This window comes from Petaurus breviceps, unplaced genomic scaffold (assembly GCF_028583685.1).
Source record: "Petaurus breviceps papuanus isolate PSGF00001 unplaced genomic scaffold, PetGlider_PUasm1.0 90792, whole genome shotgun sequence".
Lineage (NCBI taxonomy): Eukaryota > Metazoa > Chordata > Mammalia > Diprotodontia > Petauridae > Petaurus > Petaurus breviceps.
Genome location: NW_027187347.1, coordinates 18551791 through 18566607, shown reverse-complemented (window position 1 = coordinate 18566607; position 14817 = coordinate 18551791). Strand labels below are relative to the sequence as shown.

The 14817-nt window shown below is 39.6% G+C and overlaps 1 protein-coding gene across 1 annotated transcript in view; it reads left to right on the top strand.

Moving 5' to 3' along the window:
• The window catches only part of GPR156 (G protein-coupled receptor 156), a 133831-nt gene that overhangs the window by 105196 nt on the left and 13818 nt on the right, over positions 1 to 14817 (top strand). The window contains exons 8-9 of the mRNA XM_069069991.1: positions 3535 to 3771; positions 14141 to 14299. Coding sequence (XP_068926092.1) covers positions 3535 to 3771; positions 14141 to 14299 — 396 coding nt within the window. The remainder of the gene's footprint in view (positions 1 to 3534; positions 3772 to 14140; positions 14300 to 14817) is intronic.

Sequence of the window (14817 nt, the reverse complement as noted above, 5' to 3'; positions counted from 1 at the left end):
AATTGCTTAAAAAAAAAAAGACACACAACTTTGAAAGACTTAAGAACCCTTATCAATGCAACCATGATTCCAAAGTGCCAATAATGAAGAATTCTGTTCACTGGCTGACAGAGATGACACATTCGATATTCAGAATGAGACATATTTTTGGACATGACCAATGTGGGAATTTGTTCTGCTTGGTTATGTATATTTGTTACAAGGGTTTTATTTTTTCCTGTATCCTTTCTCAATAAGAAATGGAAGAAAGGGGAAAAAAAACTCTGTTAACTGAAAAAATTAAAAATGCATCTTGGGAGATGTAAGACTTTGAAAACCATTATCAATCATCAGAGAGACAGCTTGGTGTGGTAGAAAGATTGTGAGAATCAGGATCAAAAAAGCCTGAGTTCTGGGGTGTAAAATGAGGGTAAAATGAGACGTTTTTTTGACCTGACGAAGTGTGGAAATTTGTTTTGTTTAAATAAACATGTTTGTAATAGGGGTTTTATTTTTCTTTTATTCTCAACAAGGGGTAAGGCAGGAGGGAAAGGGGTTGATTTTTGTTGATTGAAAAAAATATATATTCCTATATTTTTTTAAGCAATTGGGGCTAAGTAACTTGCTCAAGGTTACACAACCAGGTGTTTCTGGGTGGGTGTTAAGTGTCTGAGCCCAGATTCGATCCCAGGTCATCTCGACTCTGGGGCCAGTGTTCTTACTCTCTGTGCTACCTGGCTGCCCCTATTCCTATATTTTTCAAAAGACCTGAGTTTGAATCCCAGATCTACTTCCCAGCCATGTGACTGTGGGCAGTTTCCTTTAGCTCTCGAAGCCTCCCTTTCGTCATCTGCAAAATGGAAATAATAATACTTTACAACAGTATTTTATGAGGATAAAGTGTGATGTGAGTAAAGCACTCATATAAATGTAAGGCATAGCTCTTGTTTTAACTAGAGGACTCCTGGGGGGTAACAACATCACTATTCAAATGAATGAATTTCTAATTTTGGAATTTTGTGCCCAATGGCAGACTGTTAGGGAAGGGATTTTTGGAAAGAGTGAAAGTTTCAGTTTCCCTCAAAATCTCACCACCTACTCTGTCTGTGCATATAATAACATACTTCCTTACTTCCAGGATCTGTGGGATTTTGTCAATGTGCAGACTTTCTTCACCAATATATATCACTTCTCTTCTAAAACTTAATATGTTGTTTTGGAGAGTTATTATAGATGAAAGACTCATTTCGTTATGGTAAGTCCTAGGAGTGAGCCTCTCTGACCTTCCTGGGCTCATCCTCAGACAAGAGATACACAGCCTATGATCAGACCCATACTCAAACTTTTCCAACTTGCTGAGACCTATCATATCTTGCCTTTGGCTGGCATAATCTTGGAAAGTCCTAAGTTGCATCTGTGCCCTGAGGAGACCTCATAGGAGGACTTCAGTGGAAGCTTATAATAATGAAATAATTGCTTTGTCTGGGCCTATCATTTTGTTGGCCTAAGGAGCTCCCAGTCAGGGAACTTCCTTTGCCAGTACAGACTGGCATTTACTTAGGGACTGCACAATCAATCACTAAATAACTTGCCCAGGATTTCAAAGCTATTATTTGTCAGAGGTAGTGCTTAAACTCAGGTCTACTACACTAATGTAATAAGGATCAATAAGTCAAAAAATATTTTGTTGTTGTTCATTTATGTCTGACTTTTCATGACCCCATTTGGGGTTTCCTTCTCAAAGATACTGGAATGGTTTGTCATTTCCTTCTCTAGAAGAGGAACTGAGGCAAACAAGCTTAAGTGACTTGCCCAGGGTCACATAGCTAGTAAGTGTCTGAGGCTAGATTTGAACTCAGGTCTTCCTGATTCCAGACTTGGAGCTCTATCCACTGTTCTATTTAAAGGCTAATATGTGTTTATTGAGAGATACAAATATAATAAATTAACAATCCCTATTCAAAAAATGCTTACATTCTAATGAGAAGACAACAAGGACATATATACACATATACAAATTAAATATAAAGAGAATAAATACAAAGGATAACACTATACATTGTAAAAAAAAAAACCACACTGCTGTTACAAAACTTTTTTATACATATTACTGTATATACTTGGCTAAATGAAAAAGTAGGGGCAGCTAGGTGGTTCAGTGGATAAAGCACCAGCACTGGAGTCTGGAAGACCTGAATTCAAATCCAGCCTCAGGTACTTATTGGATGTGTGACCTTGGGCAAGTCGCTGAACCCTGATTACCTCTAAGAAAAAAAAAAAAGCAAAGAAAAAGTAGACATGTGACTGGTCCTTGAGAGATCAATCAAGAAGTATTTATTAAAACCTAGCATGTGCCAGACATTAGGGACTCAGACAAGAATGACAATGCCTGCCATCTAGGAGCTTTTATTCTATCAGAGGGAACAACGCGTACACATAAGTAAATACAAAATGAATATAATGTAATTGTTTTTGTCATAGAGAGGGGAGGGAAAACCTCACCTAGGAGGTGGCAGTTGAGTTGAATTTTGAAGGAAGCTGGAAATTCTAAGAAATGGAGGTGATGAAGGAGGGCGTTCCAGGTGTGGGACAGACTGTACCAAGGCACAGAGACGGGATAGAAGGCTATGTGTTGTTTGGCTGGGATTTCAAATATGTTTGACTAATCAAGTATGGCCAAACCATATTTACCAAAAGCTTGGACACTAATTGGATTACAGATCACAAGATATTAGAGGTAGAGGACCTAAGTTAGGTTACTTCTAAGGAAATCTTCTAGTTCAATTCCTTTGCTTTATAGATGGAAACTAAAAAGAGACCCCCAAAATATAGTTCCATCAATGTCTTCCTTCAACCATAATGTTCATTCATTCAAGATGGATCAGGTGCCTACTGTGTGTAAAGCACAGGGTTAGGTGCTGATGGAAATACAGAGACAAATATGATATAAGTCCTGCCTTCAAGAAGCTTATAATCTAATAAGAACATGCTGAACTGTGCAGAATGAAGCAAACAGAATCAGGAAAACAATATACCCAAAGAGTGCAAATGTAAACAGATTATCAACAGCAACCAAAACAGGCAAACCAAGAGAAAAACCCTGAAACTGAACACGATAAAAAAGCCAAATCTGACCCTGGAAGTTTAGAAAATGCATTTCCTTCCCTTCTTGGTAGAATTGGGGAGCTATGAAGGTGAAGACAGCCTATAATGTTAACACTGGACCCATGTATTGTTAATTTTATTGACTTGCTTTTTTGTTATAAAGGATGGCTTCCTAGGGATCAGGGTAAAGAGACATATTCGCAAATGAAGGTGATGCTGTTAAACATGAGAGGAGCTCTAAAAAACAATCGCATAAGGCTAGTGACTATTCTCCTTATCCGTCTGAGTGTTTGCATTCGAATAAGACTAACTGTAACATAGAACCTTTCCAGTATCCACAGGCAGTAAATGAAGAAGTGAAAGGTCTGGTTCTGTTACTTTCTCTTCCTTAGAAATGTTTTCAGATTCCCCACCTAAAGGATATTTCTTATTTCTCCTTTTTGACCCCAGGTTATAGTCCTGCTCTATGGCGCCTATCTGGCTGGGCTGACAGACCATGTGAGCTCTCCGCCAGTGAATCAGTCTTTGACGATCATGGTTGGAGCCAATCTGACTGTGCTTGTTGCTGGGCTCCTTTTCTTGGTCTCTAGATTCTTCCACGACTGGCCCAACCTCGTCTTTGGACTCACAGCTGGAGGCATCTTTGTTTGTACAACGACAATCAACTGCTTCATCTTCATCCCACAAGTGAGTATGCAGGAGGGTGATGAATTAGCAAGAACTAATGGTGGTTGTGCTCAATTGCTGGTGGAGGTCTTCCAGGTCTGGCTATTTTCGAAGACCTGAATTCTAATCCCATCTCTGACATGTCCTGGTTTCGTGACCCTGGGCAGATCATTCACTTCTCAGCTCCCCCAAGAACTTCTCTAAGATTGTAAGTTGTGGAAGAATTGTCAGTTTGTTTTTCTGGAGGGAGTGTACTCATTAGGCATCCCCATATCAGTGAAATCAGAAGTTTAGACCATCCCCACCCCCCAAAGAAGGGTGGCTGGTATTCAGTGATCTAGCTGGCTCACTATTGGTCTATTGACCTTAGAGGACCACATATTAACTGAGGATTCACAGGTAAGCTTGTAGCAGCAAGCACCCCAAGCGTCCGCAGGGTTGCTGCCAACATAGGTTCTTAGATCTGCTTTGTTAAAGGAAAGCAACTCAAAATGGGTTAACAAGCTTACTTTAATCAGTCAAATATGTATCACTTACCTAGTTCAGGGGGAAAAGGTCAGCACCCGGAACTTCAAAGTATACAGACAGAATTATCAAGACAAAAACAGATCAAGTAGACAGATTTCCAAACTGTCCAACCATTACATCCATACCAAACAACATCTGGGTTTCAAAGCCGGGGGACTCTCAACAACGGCTCCCAGAGTTTCATCAAATCACAGAACACTTCTCAAAGTGAGCCCCAAAACAAAGCTACACATAGCCTTCTCCTGGCTCAGAGAATGTAACAACCTTATTGACTCACTGGCCAATCAAGAAGTATCTGCTGAAAAACAAGCCTCCCACCCCAAGCTCCAGGTGCACTTTAGCCTAGGGACAAGGAAGATCTTAAAAATTTACATTCCCATTACAGAGCTCTAGGCCTGGGGTCAGGAAGACCTAAGTTCATATCCAGCCTCAGATACTTCCTAGCCTTGTGACCCTGGGCAAGTCACTTAACCTCTGTTTGCTTCAGTTTCTTTATTTCTAAATGGGATGATAATAGTACCACAAAGTTGTTGTATGAATCAAATGTGATCATACTTTTAAAAGAGTGTAGCATGTGACAGAGCAACATAAATGTCAGTTATTATTATCATTATTGGCATGTTCACAAGGACATGTGCTGAATTTAGGGTCAGAGGATCTGGATTCTAATCCTTACTTTTCCATATATATTACCCCTGAAGACCTCAGTTCCCTCACCTGTATAATGAAGAGGTCAGATCATATAATCTCTAAGGTCCCTTCTGTAGAAAACAGAGAGAAAGTCAAAGGAGAGGGGATCAAAGAACTCTAAAGTAAATATACCAGGATTCAAATATCCATTTCTATGCTGTTCAGTCATGGCTGTGGATTTTTCCCCTTCTCTGGACCTTTGATTTCATCAGAATATGGAGCTTTCTTTATAAGAGAAGATCAGCAGCCTGTCCACAACTCTATAGTCTTGAAGAGTTGCCTGGGACACTCAGAGGTTAAGTGACTTGTCCAGGTGTCCTAGGAGGGACTTGAATTGGCATCCTATTTACTATCCATACACTAAGGATGACAGCGTAAAAGAGCTTCATCTTTGGCACCTCTTATAAGACTGATACTCACCCCTGGGCACCCTTTTCTAGAGATGGGAAATGCACTCAGTCAATGCAATTCAAAAAAAGTTATTATGGGTCCTACCACACCTCCATTGATATTCACTTCTGGTGAGCTTCTGGCACAGGCTATGTACAGGCTTTGGAACTGCATGGCCATTACCCTAGTGTGATACCTGTGAGTAACCACCTTCCTAGTGACAATATGAGGAGAGAAAGGCCCAGAACCAAACGTCTTGGGTACCATGGTTGCATTTTTCCTCCAAGCCTTAGGCAGCCTCTCTCCTGCCTTCATACAACTTACTCTTGCCATATGTTCTCTCTACCAGATTCTTGGGTGGCTCAATCCAGGAGGTATCAATTTCCTGATCCCTTTATTATGGTACCTCAGTGCCCTGGCAAAAGTGACCATGGTCACACAGTCAGCTTCGACATGGTGCAGTTATTTCCAAAGCCCCAGTGATATTGTCTGACTGTTGTACAAGACATATCTGCATCTCTATGATTCTGGCGGTATCCTCCCTGTCTTCCTTATCAGTACTCCTTTCCTTTGTCTTGAGAACTCCTTTGCCCAATGCACACATACTGCCAGTTCATTTAAGTCATGTCTAACTCTTCCTGACCCCATTTGGAGTTTTCTTGGCAAAGATACTATAGTGATTTGTCATTTCCTTCTCCAGATCTTTTTATAGATGAGGAAACTGAGGCAAACAGGGTTAAGTGATGCCCATGAGTACACAACTAGTAAGTGTTTGAGGCCAGATTTGAGCCCAGGAACCCAGGCTTCCTGACTCAAGGCCTGGCACTCTATCCACTGCATCAACCAGCTGCCCTGAGTTGGGGATATGGTATTTATACTTAAATAAAGAGAAATGAAGCAAAGATGTGAGTAACTAAAAACTGTCTGGTTTCTCCTAGCTAGCTTTATTTCTTATCATTCTAAGCTTGCTTTCTGGAGAAGAGGGCTGTAATAACTAAAGTTCTGGTTTTCAAAGATTCTTCCTATTGGACTAAGTATATTCAGTAAAAACAAAGAATGCTAAGTTCACTTAAGTTCTTACTCTCCCATTTTTGCCTTCAGATGACATTTTGGTAGGCATAGTCAAGGGGAAAGAGCACTGACTGTGAAGTCAGAGAACCTATCATATTCAGATCTCTTATCTACCTGTGTGACAATTGAATTGAACTCAACAGTTCAAGAAAAATTCATTTCCTGAACTATATGCAAGTAACCACATTCTTGGTCATCACACTAGGAATACAGAGAGGCAAAACCCAAAGACAGAAATTAAAACGGGTTGCCCTTGCCCTCAATGAGCATATGTTGTGCTAGGGATTGGGGCAGGGGGAAAGGGAGGAGAGAAATATCCAATGCACACACAAATAAATAAAAACAATATAATTCCAGAAGTAGAGAGCTGCTAACAACTGGAGGAAATTGCGAGGGGCCATATGTAGGAGGGGCAGCCAACTCTTCTCTGTCGGAAGAGAAAAATCTTAGGATGCAGAAGTGAAAAGGGGGTACATGCTAGACATGGAGAGCAGCCTCTGACCTTGAGCAAAGCATTTTAACTCCTGAGACCTTAGGCTTTTCATCCTAAAGTGAGGGATTTAAATTAGAACAAGAGCTCCCAACCTTGGATATACACAGGGAATGTGTTGGTAAATATTTAACAATTCGTTCTCTGAAAAAAAAAAATGTATGCATGATACACTTTTAAGTTTAATTTACATGATTACTAATTTCTCCTTCACTTTCTTAAATCAACAAAATAATAAACTAGATCTCAATTTGTAGTTTGCTGATTTTCAAGGTGTAAATGCTCACACCCAAAAGTTCACAACTCCTGGATATATGTATCCCCCAAAGGCATAAGAAGGGATATAGAACATTTGGCAAATAACTATCTTGTCCTACTGAAATTAATGAATATCTTAATTTTATTTCTTATATATATGTATAGTAAGTCCTATCATTTGTTGCTTTTCATATTGAATAGGAGGTACCAGAAGGTTTATTGAAAGCCAAGGGTTGTGGAGACCCCAAAAGACTGAGAGCTCCAGGATTAAATGTTCATAAAATTAAATCTTCAAAGTTTCTTTTAGCTCTAACTCAATGAAATCTGTCTTTCAGTGATTAAGTAATTAATAGTAACTAGGTATTAGCTAAGAATTGAGGTGTTTATTAAGAAGACCCTGGCTAAGGCAGAATAATAGGAACATTTGTTTCTACTTTGATATATGTCAAATAGAGGGTCTAGAGATTTTAAAGGGAAAACCTCTTTCAGTTTCTTAGTCTTCATCAGCTGGGTTCACTCTGCTACTGGGAGCCCAAAACAGGATATATCTGGACACTCTGGTCATCCCTGCCCCCTTTTGAAGACATTAATAACTAAGAATTAGAAAATGAAGTCCCCCTCCCCCTTGCCTAGATTTAAGTCATACAGTCATAGATTTCAAACTGGCAGGGATCTTAAAAGGTCATTGAGTCCAGCAGTGTACTAGTAAATATTCAACAACCAGCTCTCAAAAAAAAACATACACTTTCAAGTTTAATCTGAATTATTAACATTTTCTCCATCACCTTCTTAAGTCAATTAGCAAAATAATAAATTAAGCCTTGATCTGATGCTTTTGTCAATTTCTGAGGTATAAATTCACTCTGAAAATCTAACCATAAATTCTCATGAGTCAATTTGAGCCGGCTCCAGTACACCCTTCATTTTATAGATGAGGAAACTGAGGCCCAGAGAGGTAAAGTGACCTGTCGAGGGTACCACAACTGATAAATATCTAAGGCAAGATTTGAGAAACTTGCTTTGGAAATCTAAAGATGAGACTCCTTTTACACAGTTAATTCTTTTATAGTTAATCCTGTAACTGCTTTTGATATATGTATAATTACTGCATCATTGTCCCATGATCTGGGGCATAGGTGGAACTAAAAGAATAAAGAATGGTTCAGAAGGTGTTGTCAAGGATTCAGTTGTTGATGAACTTGTGACCTGGCAAAATCACAACCCATCTCTTGCTTTGTGCTACTCCTTAAGAGTTCTAGCAGCCTGCAGTAAAGATATTCTTCAGGGCCATACATAACACAGGTGATGCCAACACAGACGCACAAGGTAGGTCCTCCTGGTACCTAAACATCCCAGAGGAATACTGCTTTACACAGAGGTCTTGCCTGACTCTCTTTCTCTGCTCCCTGATAGCAGCTCTGTAATAGGAGGAACAGTTCCCAGAAGCTTCTGTTTTTGATATTTGGTTATGGGTAGCATCCTTCTGCAACATACCCAACTTGTTATTCAGTCATTTTCATCTGTATCTAACTCTTTGTGACCCTACTTGGGGGTTTTCTTGGCAAAGATGCTAGACCAGCTGACCATTTCTTTCTCTAGATCATTTTTTTTAGCAGATGAGGAAACTGAGGCAAACAGGGTTAAGTGACTTGCCTAGGATCACAGAGCTAGTAAGTGTCTCAGGTCAGATTTGAACTCAATTCTTCCTGACTTCAATCCCATCATCTATCCACTGGACCATCTAGCTGCCCTATTCCCAAATTAGAACTGAGAAGTAGAATTGATTGTAGAGTCCATATCGGATTGCATGCTGCCTTCAGGAGGGAGGGGAGAGGGAGGAGGAGAAAATTTAAAACTTATGGAAGTGAATGTTGAAAACTGAAAAAAAAAATTAAGAAATTGAAAAAAAAGTGGAATTGATTGCTGGAGCTGTTTAAACAATAGGTGTTGGGCAAAAGCTGTGATTGCCTTTTCTTTGTAATAATCATAATCATAATTATAACGAAAGCTAGAATTTGCATAACACTTTAAAATTTGCAAAGTGCTTTACAAATTTTCTCTTATTTGTTCCTCACAACAACCCTGGGACATAGGACCTATTATGATCTCCAATTTATAGAAACCTAATCTGAAAGGGAGTGTGATTAACCTAGTTAGGGATGCAAAGCTAGTAAATTTCTGAGGTAGGATTTGAACTGCAGTCTACCATAACTCCAAATCCATTGTGGCATCCACTATGTCAAAAGGCCTCTCCCTTAAGGGCTTACAGCTGCCCGGGCTTACATCTAAGAGTAGCACCATTTTCCAATTAGGTCTACAGATGGAATTAGCCAGGGACTACCTCTGGCCCAAAAGTCTTCAGGCAGTTCCTTACCCCTGCCTTACACACTCACTATTCTATCTATAGTGGTGTTCTTCCCAACCAATCATTTATCTCCCTCCCCATTCTCCATCCTTCTTCCTTCTTTTTCCTGAGATTATGTTAGCACAGATGAAGTAAATGAATAGAAAAATTACTGGATTTTTTTCTCTAGAGATCAATCTGTGCTAGGAGTTCTCAACTCTGTGTGTGTGTGTGTGTGTGTGTAATAGAACCCTTTGGAATTCTGGCAGCCTATGGATGCTCCTGTCTTCCCCACCATCTGAATAATATTACTAAATGCATAGAATGAAATATATGGGATTACAAAGTAAACCAATCATACTGAAATATTGAAAATACATATTTTTTTAAAAGTTCTCAGATCTTAGGTTAAGAATCTTTGCTCTAGATTATAGTAATAAAACCACGTTTTGTAATACTTTTCAGCTACAAACACCCTTCTGTACATATTATTTTGTTTGATCATCACAGTGACCCTGTGAAGTGGGCAAGGCTGACGGTATTTCCATTTTCCATATCAGGAAACTGAGGCCCAAAGAGGTTAAATGACTTTCCTCAGGCCACACAAGTAATATCATCAAACCTGGTAACATCATAATCAGAACTAGAACTAAGGTCTTTTCATTCATAAGCCAATCAAACATTTATATGCCAGGCATTGTGCAAGGTGATAGGGAAACAATGACAAAAAATTAACATCGTTGCTGTCCTCAAGAAGCTTGCATTCCTATTGAAAGAGGTCTGTGTTTATTCCACTAAATCACACTGCATGTTATCTGAAATATAGCATGGAGGTATATTCAGATGTAGAGACACACTCACGTAAAATATAGAAGAAAATGTGAGTCATAGGCTAATTTACAATTTTATATTAAATATGTAGTCAACAGGCCTTGATTTCTTGAGGTAGAGAAGAATAGGGGCTCTTGTTGGGAGTGAGGAGTGAGAAAATTAGAGATCTTGGCTTTTCTTCTTCTGTCTTTTACCTTCTCTTCCATCTCTCTCTCTCTTTTCCACCATTCTCTTGAGTTTTTCCCATATCTCCCTCTATTTCTCTTTCTCTATCCTATAACTAACCATGTATTAACTATAGTGTACATTTTAGTATTTGTTGTATTTCTTTTATAAAGTTTTATGCTTCTCTTCAATATTTTAAGGCTGTGAATTATACACTCCATATTTTTCTCAAAAAAACTAAAATTGTACATAATTTTTCTTTTGCTTATGTGTGGCCCCTAAATGGTACTTTTGATTGCATAGATCCTTCTCTATCTATCCTGTAGATAATGAAATATGGCTACTGAGAAGCAGGTAGATGTCACCTAGTGTTGGCTTTGAAATAATTGTTCCAGGCAAATGAGAAAACTTCGGTAAACTTTCATAGGGGTAGCTAGGTGGCACAGTGAATAGAGCACTGGCCCTGGAGTCAGGAGGACCCAAGTTCAAATCCAACCTCAGAAACTTACCATTTAACACTTACTAACCGTGTGACCTTGGACAAGTCACTTAACTCCAATTGCCCTGCCTTCCCCCATCCAAAAGGCAAAAAAATACAATTTTATAGAAAGGAAGACTATGGGATCAAAGAAATTATTCATTTTTTTGTTATCCTACATGGAATTGTGTGGTACAGTGGGAAGAATACTGGTTCTGGCTTCCAAGGACCTGTGTTCAGGCCCTGCCTCTACTGCTTGTCTCCCATGTGACACTGGGCAAACCACCTAACCTCCCTGTTTTTCAGTTTGCTCATTTGCAAAATAAGGAGGTTGGACCAAATGGCCTCTAGGGTCTCTGCTAGCTCTCAAGCTATGATCTTATAACAGAAGGTAGGTATGGTAGAGTAATATTGGAAGAATCTGTTAGTAAAGGACCATGAGTTTGGGGGACTGATCCAGAGGACCATTAATAAGACCTGAAGGGCCCGATGAAACCAGTTGATGGATGCTGTTGAAGAGGTATGCATGGCAAAGAAAAAAAACATGTATTTTATAACTGAATTGTTGCTAGCAAGTTTTTAAGGAGTGTAAAGATAACTATTGTCAATCACCAAGGTAATCGTTACTCATGAGTGTTTCGGTGAGCCCTCCAAGGTCCCCATTTCAGTAACTGGAACTGATGTACCAGTGTGACATACCACCTGATATGCATGTCATCTCAGGGCAATTTTGGAGGCAAGAGCAGGCCAAATGAGGCTGCCTTCAGGCATCCAGAGTAGGAGTTCTTCATCTGGTATCTGTAAACTTTTTAAAAAGATTTTAATAAGTGTATTTCAGTAAATCTGGCTATAGATTTTATTCAATATCTAAAAACATGTTCTGAGAAGGGGTTTCACCAGAGTATCCAAGGGGTCCATGACACAGATGAGGTTAGAGCTCTTAACCTCTCTTATCATATCATTCCTATGTACCCCAGGTACCTCAGTCTTCCAAGTAAGTTCTAGGAACATTCAGGGACAAGGGTCATGGGTAGGTCAACAGTGGCTCCTCAGTGCCCATGGACTCACTTGACATTTCCTTCAGTGGGCATCCACCAGGTGGCAACAGTGCCCCTCAAATACCAGTCTAGGTTTGCCACTTTCTGCAGATGCCCCTCTGCAATACCACCCCCACCTCTGCCTTTTATAATTCCTACCTCCCAACAAAGCTCAATTCAAAGGGCCACCTCCTATGTGAGACCTTTTCTTATGCCTCCCAGCTGCTAGTGTCCCCCACAAGAAATGTTCTGTATTTACCATATATATATTTACCCACTTATATGTGTGCCTGTTCCTTCCATTTATAGAACATTAGCTCCTTAAAGATAGGACCTGATTAATTTTTTACTTTATATCCCAGCATTTAGCACAATGTTAGGCATTTAAAATTGCTCAGTAAATGCTTGCTGATTTGTTGATGAATTACACTAATTAGAGCTCCATTTTTTTAGATTATTCCTCCAGATTTGCTTCTCTGGGGATATTTTCCCTGTGTAGTCGACCAACATGAAGACAGATGTTTGTTGATTTCTCTGTCAGTCAGTCAACAAGGATTTATTAAGCACCTACTATGTGCCAGAAAATTTACTGGAAATACAAAGAAAGGCAAAAATATATTCCCTGAGCCCTGCCTAAATTCATTAGGCAAAATATGTTTTCAGAAGGACTAAGCACTAAGTTGTTGCTTAGTAAAATGTGAAATAAATAAAAACGACACACAAATAGGAATCACTTCACAGTGAAAATATTCTGATATTCAGAATACACATTCAATTCTGGAATGACTCAATGCATTGTAAATGGTATAAAATGCACCAATTCTGATTTGGTGGGTGACTAATGGGAGGGATCATCAGTTTGGAGGAAAAAAAAAACCTTAGTGCCCCTCTACTCCACCCCCCTCATTTTACAAATGAAGGATTTGAGCTCCAGGGGTGATAGATGACTCACCCAACATCATAAGATAAGGTTTTTGTCCTTTGCCTTCTTTCCCTAATGACTGGTTTTTTCTGTCATTTTGTTGAGAAACAGATGTTTTTCACATATATCCTTCCTTTAATAATTCAAGGGATTTATAATATCATTAGTATGCATAATCCATCCACTGACCCAGATTGCAACCCCTTCATGCCTTAGTAGACAGGAGTTGTGAGTTGCTGTCACCTAGTAACCAGCCATTTTTAGTAATGAGCCTCTCCAAATTTAGCTGACCTAGTCCTGGGATAGCAGACATACATCCCGCTGCCAGACTCTTACCTGAAACTCTTCCAGCTTCGTAGGAACTGCTAGAGTTTATACTCTGCTCTTCAAGAACCCCTGGTCATTTTCATACCGTGATGAGTGACTGCATTAGGACTAGTGTAGGCACACCTGTTCCTGGACTTTAAAAAAAAAAAAGAGGGGCAGCCAGGTGGCTCAGCGAGTAAGAGCACCAGCTCCAGTGTCGGGATGACCTGGGGATCAAATCCGGGCTCAGATACTCAGCACAACACCCAGAAATAACTGGTCGTGTAACCTTGAGCAAGTTACTTAACCCCTATTGCTTTAAAAAAAAATATGTCCTCACTTTGGCAGAACGTACACTAAAATTGGAATGATATAGAGGCTTGCATGGCCCCTTCACAAATAATTTTATTATCATATTTTATATTTCCAGTAGAGTACAGAACTCCAATAGAGTTCACAACAATGACATGAAAATCTGTGAAGTATTCCATATTAAAAAAAAATACTAGATATTCTCAAGTATCAGTTTTCCAGTTAATTGTGAAGGAAAGAAAATACTTTTGGACTTATACCTAGTTATAGTGATTTTAGTTGCCAGTAGGAAAAGACATATTGGCATTTGCTCTAAACTAATATGTCCTCTGATTGCCCTAGTAAAAATAAACAGAATGGTGTGGGCTTGTGAGCAATGGTTTTGAATGGATGCTGACACACCACATGCCTCCAAACTAGAATGGTTTTCTGGGAGCCCATGTGCTTTGTTTCTATGATTGCATTTGTGTTTGTATAAGAGAGAATGTGTCTATGTACACACACGCATGCACTACTTTCTGAGTGTGTAGTTTAATAAATAGTCTGTGGTTTTTTTTTTACCCAACAGCTGAAGCAGTGGAAACCATTTGATGAAGAAAACCAAACAGTTGACCATATGGCAAAATATTTCAGCAGCCCCAGCAAAAGCTTCCATACCCCATATAGTGAGGAGCAGATCTACCATCTAATAGGGGAGAAGAACTCCATGAAAAAACTCCTGACTGAGGTAGGCTACAGCCGCTGGGCAGTTGGATCAGAACACAAGGCAACCCTAAACACTTCTCTCTCCTGATGCGTCAGTGGCTACCTTTCTGTGCTCTGTCTCCCTTTTCTTAATTTTTCCTCACTTTTTCCTTGATTTTCACAAGAAATCAACACCAGAAATACAGTGATTCAAAAAGATGTGGGTTGTTTTTCATTGTTGGGTTTTTTAAATCACTGGCTTCATCAAGAGTAATGACAACATTAACCTTTCGTTCCTTGGTTGGTGCCTCACTGATATTCATAACGCTAGCTAGCCTTGGATCCTAGGATCCAAGGAGGGAAGGGAAAACTGAACAGGGTCTTCTGCTGTCATGTTAGATCAAAATGAGGGAGGAGGCCAAGCAACCCACTAGCATCTTTTCCCCTTTGGCCAGACATTGGCAATGCTCCAGTCAAGCCTGGATATCTGTTTAAGAGTCCAAGTGTTACTTTTCCCAGGCTGTGTCAGCATTACATAACATAGTGAGGTCAGCATCAGGT